General features: G+C 46.9%; 1 protein-coding gene across 1 annotated transcript in view; it reads left to right on the top strand.

Moving 5' to 3' along the window:
* The first annotated feature begins 346 nt into the window (after nucleotides 1-346).
* LOC133339584 (probable basic-leucine zipper transcription factor Q) overlaps nucleotides 347-12,562 on the top strand; it is a 107,127-nt gene continuing 94,911 nt past the window's right edge. Inside the window, exon 1 of the mRNA XM_061547695.1 lies at nucleotides 347-412. Within this exon, the coding sequence (XP_061403679.1) occupies nucleotides 347-412 (66 nt within the window). The remainder of the gene's footprint in view (nucleotides 413-12,562) is intronic.

Raw genomic sequence — 12,562 nt, 5'->3', positions numbered from 1 at the left:
CCGTCATTTTACTGTCCGTACGGACCACGCAGCTCTCCAATATGCAATGCGGGTGGCGCAACCCTCCGGTCAGTTGTCCCGATGGCTGGAGGTCCTCCAAGACTACCAGTTTACGACTATTTACCGAAAGGGATTGCGGCACTCGAATGCGGATGCTTTGTCGCGTTTGTCGCCGCGCTCGGAATGTGCATGCCTTCTGGGATCGGCGCGGTGTAAATCCCCTGTCGCCACCCCCGCGGGAGTTTTGCTCGCCGCCACTGACGCTCCGCGAGTCGATGCGCCCGCCACTCCTACGGCCGGGGACTCGTTGCTCGCGTTGCCTCTTATTGAGTGGGGCCGTCTCCAAATGGCCGACAGCTCCCTGCTCACGTTGCGTCGGAAGGCAGAGGCTCCCGGGGAGGGGGAGTCGCGGGTAAATTCCTGGGTGGTCAGACAGGGCCTCCTGATGAAGTGGGACAATATGTCCCGGCGTCATACGCTCGTTGTGCCATCTGTTATGCGGGGTAGAGTCGTTCTAGCTGCTCACGAACGACTCATGCATCTGGGATTCCATAAGACGCTCGCCCTACTCCAATGAGACTATTATTGGCCGGGTATGGGGAGCGACGTGGCAAACATCCTCAAGGGATGTGTGGGTTGCGCTCAAAGGAAGCCGCCACCAATAGCGGCTAATCCACCGCTACAATCCATTCAGGTTTCACGCACAAACGAATTGGTTGCGCTCGATATATTAGGGCCCTTTCCAGCTACACCTAGGGGTAACAAGTACCTGCTGGTTGGCGTTGAATACTTCACCCGATGGCCCATGGCGTGGCCACTCGCCAACCAGTCGGCTGCGGCAGTGGCAGACGCCTTTGTCCAGGGCTATGTTTTGGACAAAGGCGCCCCCGAACGCTTGCTGACGGATCAGGGAAAGAATTTTTCGGGCGTTTTGTTGCGCGAGGTATGCGACCTGCTGGGGATGAAGAAAGTGCGTACCTCCCCGTATCACCCGCAGACTGATGGCATGGTTGAACGTCTAAACAGGGCGATTACTTCTATGTTGTGCCAACAGGTCTGCGACGATCAGGTTGATTGGGACTTACAGGTACCCGGGGTGCTCGCGGCCTATCGAATGGTACCCCATGCGGCGACAGGGTTTTCCCCATTTTTTCTCATGTATGGGCGGGAGGCCGATCCGCCCATGGATGTCCAGCTGGGGATTTCCCAGCCTCGTAAAAAGTCTAAATTGGCCGACCACATCAAATTTAATATCGCCAAATTGGCTGAAGCGCGAGAGGCTGCGAGGTTGAATTCGAGGTCTCGCCAGGTCGCTAACGAGAGATTGCACGCGAGAAAGGTGTATACGCACGATTGGAAACCAGGCGATAAGGCCTGGCTGCACTGCCCACATGCACCGTTAGCTACGTCCCCTAAACTGTTGAGACCATGGAGGGGACCTGTGGAAATCGTGCGCATTGCGCGACCCCAGAGTATCCAGATTAAATGGGGAAAACGCCGTTGGTATGTACACCCCTCCCGGCTGAAACCCTTCGCGGCACCGCATGGTCTCCCCTTGTGTCGTAACGACCGAGCGTGTGATGTGGCCGTCGACCCGGGGAGGGATGTGTCGCAGTCTGATCCTCACGTGTCTCCGCCTGACCCACTCCCAGGTGTCTCGGACTTGACGGCTACTGATCGTCGTGAACCGGAACCCCGAGGCACGCGCGGATCACCGATGCCTGGCCCATGCCTCCCTGGACTGCCGGCACCACGGGACGATCAACCGCGTCTAGCACCGTACGACGGACCGGCCAGGCGGACTCGTGCTAGGTCACAACACTTTTCGTGAAAAAATAAAAGAGAAATTTTTTTTTTATATTTAATAAACTGGGGGCCGAGGTTGCAGCTCGTCACCACGCCCCCCTCCTGCCGGTATAATGTCCCGTTCAAGGGGCGATCGGAAAGGAAGGGACACTGCACGAGTCAATTTTTTTTAGTGTATATACGTTTATTGTTGTCGCTCGTCGGGTTATACATATTGTTCTTGTTGTTCGGTTCCTTGTTCTGTTCTTGCGGATTGCGGAGTTTTATTGTGTTGTGTTGGGTCGTGTTGTTGTGATTATTGCTTACGTTACGGGGCACACACACATAAGGGAGGGTAAAAACAAAAATTATTAGCAGCCGGGGCGGCTGCGAGCTATGTGGTAGGGGGTGATGTAGTGGTGGTACGTGCTGACAAAAGGGGCGGCGTGCGTATGAGCGCGCCGGGCGTGGCTACGTCAAGAGGGGTGCTGTTGACACGCGCCGACAGTGATGGATCACGGGGCGGCGCGAGGTGCGTGGTTGTGCGCGCTGACATCATGTGGGAAAGAGGATCGTAGGGAGTACGCAGTGATTGGCCAACTGGGGTGGGTGCTCTCAACGACGTCCGCATTTAGGGCTATAAAGGAGGACGCGAGGGAGCACTCGGGGAGTTGATAACCAGTTGAAGATCGAAGACGAATCTGAAGAGATAGGGCCCCGAAACCCCTGGTCCCGCGGTCCTTATAAGGGCCAGGACGCTGTGTGGTTCGGAGGCGAGGCTGTGGGACCCGTGGTCTGACGTCCATGTGGGACGAGGCTGTGGGACCCAGAGTCGAGACGGATACCCCGGTTAGGTGGGTTCCAAGAGCTACGGGGTGTAAGAGCCCGTGAGGGTGTAGCCTAGGGAGCTCTGTGTGTCAGGCTGTACTTAGCCACCCGTGTAAAGAGAAGTTAGGGAGCCTTGTGTGTCAGGCTGTACTTAGCCACCCGTGTAAAGAGAAGTTGACGTTAATAAAGGTGTGCAACCCGTGAAGTCGTCTCCCGACAAGTTCATACTTTACATTTGCATAGACCACAACACCTGCAGTCATAATGCAAACAAAAACATAACTCTGATAATGTATGCACTGTCCTAGTTTCACATGGTGTTGGTGCACTTTTTGGAGTCATCTGGTACAACACCATGTGTGAAGTTGCTTAAGGGGGACCGCGTGACGAACGGGGGGTTACTGTGGGAGCCCGGGATAGAGAGCAGTTGAAGAGCCAGCCAGGGGTAGAGCTCAGGGAGTCTGGAGAGAAGCCGGCCGTAGTGATAGAAGGTGCTGCTCTCCTCGGTCGGTCGGTGTTGGCTGAACCCCCCGATCCGACTCAAGGGAGAGAGCCCTGGAGCTAGCCGAGCTAGGAACAGACAGCATAAAGGTTCGTGTGAAGGACCTAGTGAAGGACCCCTACCCCTGGGGAAGTTACCCGAAGCACTTAATAAATAACTGGCCAAGCCCTTAACTGAAGACCTGCCTCCGCGTCGTCATTTGCACCTCAACATATGTATGTGTGCGAGTCCATGTGTGTGTCTCCAAGTCGATGTGTGCAAATCCATGTGTGCTTCGGTCCATGTGAGTGTGAAAGTCTACGTGTGAGTCGCTGTATGTGTGTACGTCGATTCGTGTGTGTAACTCCATGTTTGTTTATCTAAAGCGAATGTCTGTGTGTATGGAACTCGATGTGTTTGTGTGTGGGTCGATGTTTGTGTGTCTAAGTCCATGTGTGTTTTTTTCGCCCGGGCAACGCCAGGTACTTCCTGCTAGTACTCCTATATAAGCACAGTTCATCTATCTGTGATGAACCCTGCACTTTCCTTCGTTTTCATGCAGGGGGCGCTGCAAACCTATGCGCCCCCTGCATGAACGACGGAGGAGCAGAGACAAGACGTTCGATCACGTTGGAATCGATCTGCAGACGGCGATCTTCTGGCACGGCCAGCTCTATGTCGCCTTATCTCCACCCCGCGATCCCAACCAGGTGAAAGTCCGCATCGAACCGAACCCCGGTAAGGCCATCTACTTAACGACTAGAGAAAATTCACACAAAATGTCGTTTTCAATGAAGTCTTCCAGATGTAAAATTATATAAGCTTTAATGAAGAAATACATTTATTTAATTCAAAACATAATAAAATTCAAAGTTATTTCATTTTAAAACAATAAAACGAAGCATCGGGAGTTTGCATGAATGCATCGTTTGTGCGCAAATTTTTTTCGTAACTTTCCTGGCCCAAGGCCGTAAATGTTTGTGAGGGACGCCGCAGGCGGTTAGGCTTGCTTCAACCCATGGTTGTGAACATCCAGACGTTAATCGGCAAGGACCATTTCTTGTCCTAGTTCGCCAACATATAAGACGTCATGCAAAATTCGAATGAGTGTTGTTCTGGAGAATGTATCTACTAGATGTGCTCTGCCGTGTAAACGAATACAAATCTGTACCAAAAATGCATTTCAAATGTGCTCTAAAAATTACCTCCTTGCTATGAAGCAGATCAGCAGACAACATCTTTCATTTATCGATCTCTCCACCAAACAAGGGAATGTTTTACACAAACTATAACTAGCACAGCCTTCTGGGAGTGCGTCATTGATTCAGTGCAAGCCACCTGTGGACCCTTATTGGTGCACAGCGTCTCAACAGCAGCCGGGCTTGTTTCAACCGATAGTTACGAACATCCAGATATTAATCAGCAAGGAGCATTTCTAGTCCTAGTTAGACAAAATCTACGTCAACAGGTAAGACTAAATTATAATTCGTGTTATAGAGAATGTATCTCCTCTACGTCTAACTTTTGAGTGGTATGCCTTGTAACTGATGAATGATCCGAGTGTGCTCCCTATTTAAAAGACAATGAGAAGACGTCTCCTGAAAACACAAAAGTACCCTTTGACCTGTATCATAAGAACAAGGAGTCTCACCTGCGTTATCTTTATAGGTTATTCCAAAACACACTCTTTGTCCTAACATGACTTATTCAATGTTTGACCCTTAGAAACAAAATGTTACATGTACGCACACCATCAGACAAGTATTCAGTCTAAATTATTGACAATCATTTTAACAAATACTATTGCGCCATTCAAAACGAATGCTGGTGTCTGGGTCAAAATATATCAAATTCTAAGCATTACCTACAAACTCCACAACTGAGATGCCACATCAACCATCGCCCACTACTGACAGGCTCTTGTCCAAATGCAGGCCGGTGCAGGGCCACCACCTTGTGCCACACAGGGGCAGCTGCTACTTGGGGATGCTCTTCGAGTGTTTGAAAAGAGATACGATAGAAAACTCTGAGTTGCCAGAGGCGATTAAGCAAGCACCATATAAATGCAATTATGATAACATAGTGAATGCTTGGGAGCTTATTGGCTCTCGCTCCTGGTTACAGATCTACGCAACCCATAGGTCCACAAAGACTGGCCGCTCTTACCCTGCAGATTGAACCTAGGAATTGAGTGTTCAACAACTTCACATTCTTGTCATCAAAGGCCTGTGACAAAGGAGCATCTATTGGAGTGACATCGTCTCTGGCTTACGCATCTACCGGGTCTCCATTTGACTTTGTATTGTCTCGGAGGAAGTCCACCCACACCTCCACTTCCACAAACTGCTGGGAGTTGCCTCGCTCTGCCTCACAGTCAGAATTCTCCTCCTGCTTCACGTTGCCTCCATCGATGTGAAGGTCCGATTTTGGAGTTAAATCTTCATCTTCAAATATTACCTTCACTTCTTCGCTCTTCACCATCACTTCTTCACATTTCACCTTCACTTCTTCATATTTCACCTCGTTATCTTTAAAAGTGTCCAAGCTGGGATTTTCTTCCGGTTCTTGTTTGATGAGGGATGGGCTCATTGCAGCACTTTGACGTTCACAAGCTGATTTCAAACTCCACTCCTGGTGGATTTTCTGATGCTTGTGTGTTCTCTGGTGTACATGAAGATTTGATAACTGTGCAAACGCCATACTGCACGGAGTGCACCTGAAGGGTTTCTCTCCCGTATGTGTTCTCTGGTGTTGTACAAAAGTAGATGACTGTGCAAACTCCTTCCCACACACACTGCACTTGAAGGGTCTTTCTCCCGTGTGTGTTCTCTGGTGTTTTACAAGAGTAGATGAGTGTGCAAACGACTTCCCACACACACTGCACTTGAAGGGTCTCTCTCCCGTGTGTGTTCTCTGGTGTTTTACAAGAGTAGATGAGTGTGCAAACGACTTCCCACACACACTGCACTTGAAGGGTTTCTCTCCCGTGTGTGTTCTCTGGTGTACATGAAGAGAAGATAAATCTGAAAACGCCTTCCCGCACGGAGTGCACCTGAAGGGTTTCTCTCCCGTGTGTGTTCTCTGGTGTGTTACAAGAGTAGACGACTGTGAAAACGCTTTCCCACACACACTGCACATGAAAGGTTTCTCTCCTGTGTGAGTTCTCTGGTGCCGTGTCAAATTTGAAGGACAATCCGTGCTGTATGCACAACGGTCACATTGATGCCTTTTTGCACCGAGATGCGCCGAGTGCCTTTGCTCCATCAGACCAATTCTGCAGAAAGAGAAAAAGTTATATCCACACCATCTACACATCAGTATCAATACATATACACAGTAACACGTGACTTACACGTCTATACTCATTCCTATATTTATGATAGCGTGAAAAAGTGTCCCAAATTCATCACACGGGCTGTTATGGCACACAATGAGAGGGCAAATGGTCATAAACATGCCTGGAAGCCCTCATAACTTCAGAATTTATGTTAACCCAAAACTCCGAGCACACAATTTTGGCTGTCTGGCTTCAAAATAAATGTTTATGAAAGCTAAATTCAGCTGACATAGCAAAGGGTGTTGAAAATAATAATTTGTGTTATGCACAAATGCATAAATGAATGTTCAATCGCAACTAAGAGGTGTAAAGCCAGGCACAGATGTCCTTGATTTATGTGATGAACAGTTCCGACTTTAGCTGCTCCACGTGTGCTGTGATAACTTCCTGACTGCATTCTTACAAAGAGTTCCAGAGGAAAAGAAAAATAAACTACTGTTTTGATATAACGTCCGTGCTCAATAGAGTTAATAGACTTTACTGCAAACACAAACTTGACACTGTCACACACTCAGAGGCTGAGCCAGGATTTTCAGGTAGGGAGGGGGGCAACCCCTCCAGTAATGAATAATGATAGTTGTTAGTAAGTAAGGAGTTTTAGATTTGAAGCTTTCGTGACTGCAAGGATTCATATTCTTAGGTTTTTTTCGGTAAAGTCACGTAGGTAAAACATTATCTGGATGTTAACAAGACCGTGATTAATCAGAGTAACATCCCAATTTCTGACAATCTAAAAACGGTACTGGCCAAAGGACTAAATTTCACCGTCACCCCTAAATATATACCAGTAGAGGATATGATTTCTCAGATTGATGTAGCCCTCAGAGGCAAAGGACACATCCATGCGGATGTAGCAAGAGCTGAAATAGCTACTATTCTTAAGAATGCTAAGAAACCCACCAGTAACATCAGCAAAAAGGAACGCTCTGAACTCGCGGACCTAAAAAAGAGAGATGATATAGTCATCCTCTCGGCAGACAAGGGCAATGCCACGGTCATCATGGATAAAGATTCATACAACAACAAAATCCAGGACCTTCTTAATGATGGGAGTTACTCCAAAATTAAAAACGATCCCATTAAAAGCCTAACGACAAAAACCAACAGTATCATCACGAGTTCGACTTCCCTAATCGAACCAAGCAAACGTTCCTCTCTAAAACCATCGGCGGCTAGACCTCCCAGACTCTATGGTCTTCCCAAAATCCATAAAGAAGGCACCCCGCTACGACCCATCGTGTCGACGATAAACTCTCATACGTACAAACTAGCCCGTTTTCTATCAGATACTCTGCTCCCCTTCACAGGCAAGACCTCTTCGGCAGTACAACTCAACCCAATTAGTCTCTATGGTTAAGGACATGGTACTATCTCCTGATGACATCCTCGTCAGCTTTGATGTAGTATCTTTGTTTATCAAAGTCCCAGTACCGGACACCCTAACAATAATTGAGGACTTAGTCCAACATGGATTGAATTCTGATGTACCTGCGCTGGTTAGGCATTGCCTCACCAACACCTATTTTACCTGGAATGGCACCTTCTACAAACAGAATGAGGGTACCCCTATGGGCTCCTCCTTGTCACCAGTTATAGCCAACATGTTCATGGAAAAGTTTGAATCAGACGCCATCCAGACATCCACCCTGCGTCCTTCCCTGTGGAAGAGGTATGTGGATGACACTTTCGTCATCTGGCCACATGGCCTCCCAGCATTGAACCACTTCTTGGACCACATCAATTCGAGACACCCATCCATCAGATTCACCATGGAAGTGGAGAAAGACGGTAAACTACCATTCTTGGATATTCTGTTTGAGAGGAGGCCTGACGGATCCTTGGGACATTCTGCCTACAGGAAAGCCACCCACACAGATTCCTACTTGAAACCGGATTCCCACCACCACCCATCTCAAAATAATTCTCTCATCAAAACGCTATACCACAGAGCCCATGGCATTTCTGACCAACACCACCTGGCCGGTGAATTAAGACATGTACATCGGGCCCTCAGGATGAACGCATACTCTGACCGCACTATCCGCCAAGCTGTTTCTCCCACCACACAGAAACAGCCACATGAAACTCCGACCAAAATTATCACGTTACCATACATAGCAGGCGTGACCAAAAAGATCTCCAAAATTCTAAACAAACATAAGATCCAAGTCCGATTCAGTACAGTGCATAAAATCCGTGATCGGATTCCATCTGTGAAGGATGTCGTTCCTGACTTACAGTATCCTGGAGTCAACAAATTTAGTTGCATTTGTGGTGATTGCTACATTGGAGAAACAAAACGTCATGTTTCTGATCGTGTCCGCGAGCACAAGTCAGATCTGAAACACGGCAGAACTGATTCTTCGGCCGTTGCCGATCATTGCTACAAATCGGTGGGCTCTCATGAAATTGTCTTTTCCGAGACCAAGGTTCTCTGTAAACCTCCTGGCTACCATCAAAGGTTTGTACACGAAGCCATACAAATATATAAACACAGACATAATTTCAACCGTGATGATGGTTACAAACTGAGTAAGCATTGGAAAGATGTGATTAACCATGCAAAAAAGATTTAACTACACTTATTTGGCCAATCTTATTTGACAGACAACTATTACAGGTTTACCATGTTCAGTTGTTTTCTTCTTGTCACAAGTTGAGTCACAAACCGTACCTCTCCATAACAAAGGCTCACCCTCTTAAGCCTCACCTTACCATATGAATAAAAAGCGTGCTGCACTTGCCCCCCCTCTCCAACCATTATATAAACGGAGTGGTAGCTCCTGCAATCTCTCATTTACTTGATACAGATGTCGTGGCTGTGACGGTTACACCTGAAGACGGAAGCTTGTGTTGCCTCCGAAACGTCGTGATTTTTATTTTACTTTTATTAATTTTAATGTTTTACCTACGTGACTTTACTGAAAAAACCTAAGAATAAGTAAGGAGTTGTTAGTAAGTAAGGAGTTGTTAGTAAGCAAGGACTTGTCCCTTGCTTTTTATTCGACGCGTGTGATCGGCATTGCGCTCGCTGAACGTGATGCTTTCAGGGAAGTCGTGTCCTGTAGACGCAACTGCGCACAATTATGTGAGTCGCTTGCAACTGCTTTGCCGTTACTTATTGCCAATTATGGACTTGGACTGTTGTCCTCTCATAAAATCCCTGGCACGTAATAATATGCCACACGGTGGCGGTGGGGGTCGCAAAATGCCCATTTATCTTATCTTATATATATATATATATAAAGGAAATGTGTGGATACGTGTGTCTGTTATAAATGTCTAGCATACTTCCCAACATGCTACACACTTGAAATTTGGAACGTGGATAGGTTCCATACTGTACACAATGTAAAACGTATAAAAATAGACTTTTGTATTTTTTGGGGGGGGGGGTAAATGACCATTAAGTATGTGGTGTCAACCCGCATCACAACTGAGTTAAGCGGTCTGCAATGCTTACCCCTACCATATGGCTCTTCGCGCGCCGTACTTCTACAGCTGTTCAGTGTGCCGGGAGATTTTAGGTGGTGCTTCCCTCCAGGCCGATGAAGCCATTGGCTTCTCGGAGTTTCAATACATATCCGTGCGAAGAACGGGTACAACTGCTGTCTTAAATATAAAGCAGAAATTACATCTGTTTGTTCGTGTGAAGCAGCAAAAACTCTCCAACGCTGAGCTCTGGCGTCATGAATTTTTTCACAGCTTATGCCGTCAGGAATTTCTAAGCGAACGCGACTATTTTCAGCTCGCCACGTCATTCCCTTCCCGAGTTGCCAAAATCGACCTTCCATAGAAGTGGATTAAGGTTGAATATCCTTGAGTGAAAACATCCGATTTAGGTAAATTGATGTGTTTTGGCTTTTTTCTTTCTTGCAAGCATCATTTTTTTTCAGGGATTTTCAGTGAAAGATAAAGGAATATGAAATTTGAAATTTATCCAAGACAAGAATCCAAGTCCCGGGCGAAGCCGGGTAGTGAAGCTAGTTACTAATAAACCCCAATGATCTGATCTAAATTATGGATTTCGATCAGATCGTTGGGGGGACACGCGCCACCCGACCCCCACTGGCTCCACCACTGTCACACACTGGCATGGTTCACAGGTGGTGGTGTGTCCAGACCCACACCTGGCCACCTTCACCTGCTCAGTATTAATGCTTCCTCACTCCACCAAGTAATTCATTGAGGAACAATCAACACAGCCGAGACTGCGTGTCTCTCTCTCTCCCCGTGGTCGCGTTCATTTCCTTCTCGATCCCCGGTTTTCCCCTCCACATGTAGAGAGTGAACACCGCCACGCATCTAGAGTAAACACCACCACGCGTCTAGAGTGAACACCACCACGCGTCTAGAGTGAACACCGCCACGCGTCTAGAGTGAACACCGCCACGCGTCTAGAGCGAACACCGCCACGCGTCTAGAGTGAACACTGCCACGCGTCTAGAGTGAACACCACCAGGTGTCTAGAGTGAACACTGCCACGCTGTTGAAAAGCCTCACCTTGTTGTTGTTGTGGGCAGGTCGCTTCTGAAAACAAGAGCGGTACAGCAGCTCAAGCGGGCGTGGCCTGGTAAAAAATGAAAAAAAACTGTGAATATTAAAAATAAAAACAAAGTTACAAAGTAACAAGCCAGGTGAAAAGAAATTAAAACTTAAGCAAGATACTCTTTGGTTCTTTCAGGAAAGTCACGTAGAATAAATAAATACATTAAATAATAGCATGAGACGTTTAGATTGCAACACTAGCAATCATCATCAGGTACAAATGAAAGAGAAAACAAACCTAGTAAACTTAGAAATGTAATGCAATACAACACAGAGAGTCAGCTAACAAAACAGTCAACACCCCACCTGGTTGATCACGTTCTTCCAAAGATTTCTCAATTTGAGAGAGACAAAACACAGACACGGAGACACAGACAGGGAGAGATAACACAGAGACACAGAGAGAGACACAGACAAATAGAGAGAGACACACACACATAGACACACAGAGAGATGACAGAGAAAAATAAAGAGAGACACACATAGACACACAGAGAAACAACACCTCTGTGTCGAGGCCTTAAATAGGGAGGGGCAGAAAGAGGGGGGCAGAGAGGGGGGGGGGTGTTGTATATATGCCCTATTTTCCGTTATTAATATTAAGAATAATTAAGAATTTTTTTTATATCTATATATATATTTTTTTTTTTAAAATTAAATAATGAAAACAACCCACTACAAGCACACCAGGAATCTGTGAAACGGACATTAAACTGGTAAGAAGTCGGTCACAGAGAGGTTAGAGACATCCAGATGGACAAAGATCGATGGCCTGACCTCCCAAGACATCTTGAGATGCACGGAGGGGGTGCAGAGCAGAGTAAAGGATAATAACGGTTGCCACTCGCGTTTTCTTAACGTTTTCCTTACCGAAAAGTAGAAACTTAACAAGGAGAATTAACCAACGAACAATACGTTTTTTTTATTATTAGTAATTCTCTTATATTACTCGTATTCACCGCATACATATTATTTATAATTATATGTTTCCTATCTACGTGGCCTTCCTAAAAACTAAAAGAGTACGAATTCCAGAAAGCTTAAGTGGAAACATAGTTACACTTAACCTCAGGACATTAAAATATAACTCAAGAATAAATGTAACACACAAGACCACATAAATGTATTGCAAAAATCTCCTCAGCCACCTTTGTCTCCAACGGTCCGGCAAGCAAGGAGGGAGCAAAAAGGTCACAGGGGGGAATCGGTGCCTGACATTCCAAAGACATCTGTTTTTTTTCTATTTGTTTTTCTCTCGCAAGGGACGTGCAGAGAGGGGAGTCACGTTTTTAATTAAGCACAAGGCACATAGTGAGAGCAGTCTGTTCGAGTCGCGCTCAGTCTCACAACTCGGCTTGCGACGCAGCATTGCGACAGGGCTCGCAAGAGAGCCACAGGAGAGATGGGACGACGAGACATCTGCTCCGGCTGGCGGAGCGTCGTGAGGAAACGAAACACCGATGCCGGTAGCAGGTGTCGCTTCTCGCAGAACGAAGTTAAGTGCGAGTGAAGCTGGCAGCTGCACGAACAAGGGAAGCACGGAGCAGAGAGTGTGACGAGTGACGACAAGCAATCAACCTGTA

This window comes from Lethenteron reissneri, unplaced genomic scaffold (assembly GCF_015708825.2).
Source record: "Lethenteron reissneri isolate LAM-NWPU_2019-01 unplaced genomic scaffold, ASM1570882v1 scaffold_1928, whole genome shotgun sequence".
NCBI lineage: Eukaryota > Metazoa > Chordata > Hyperoartia > Petromyzontiformes > Petromyzontidae > Lethenteron > Lethenteron reissneri.
Note: the sequence above shows the minus strand (reverse complement) of the source record. Positions and strands in the feature narration are given on the sequence as shown.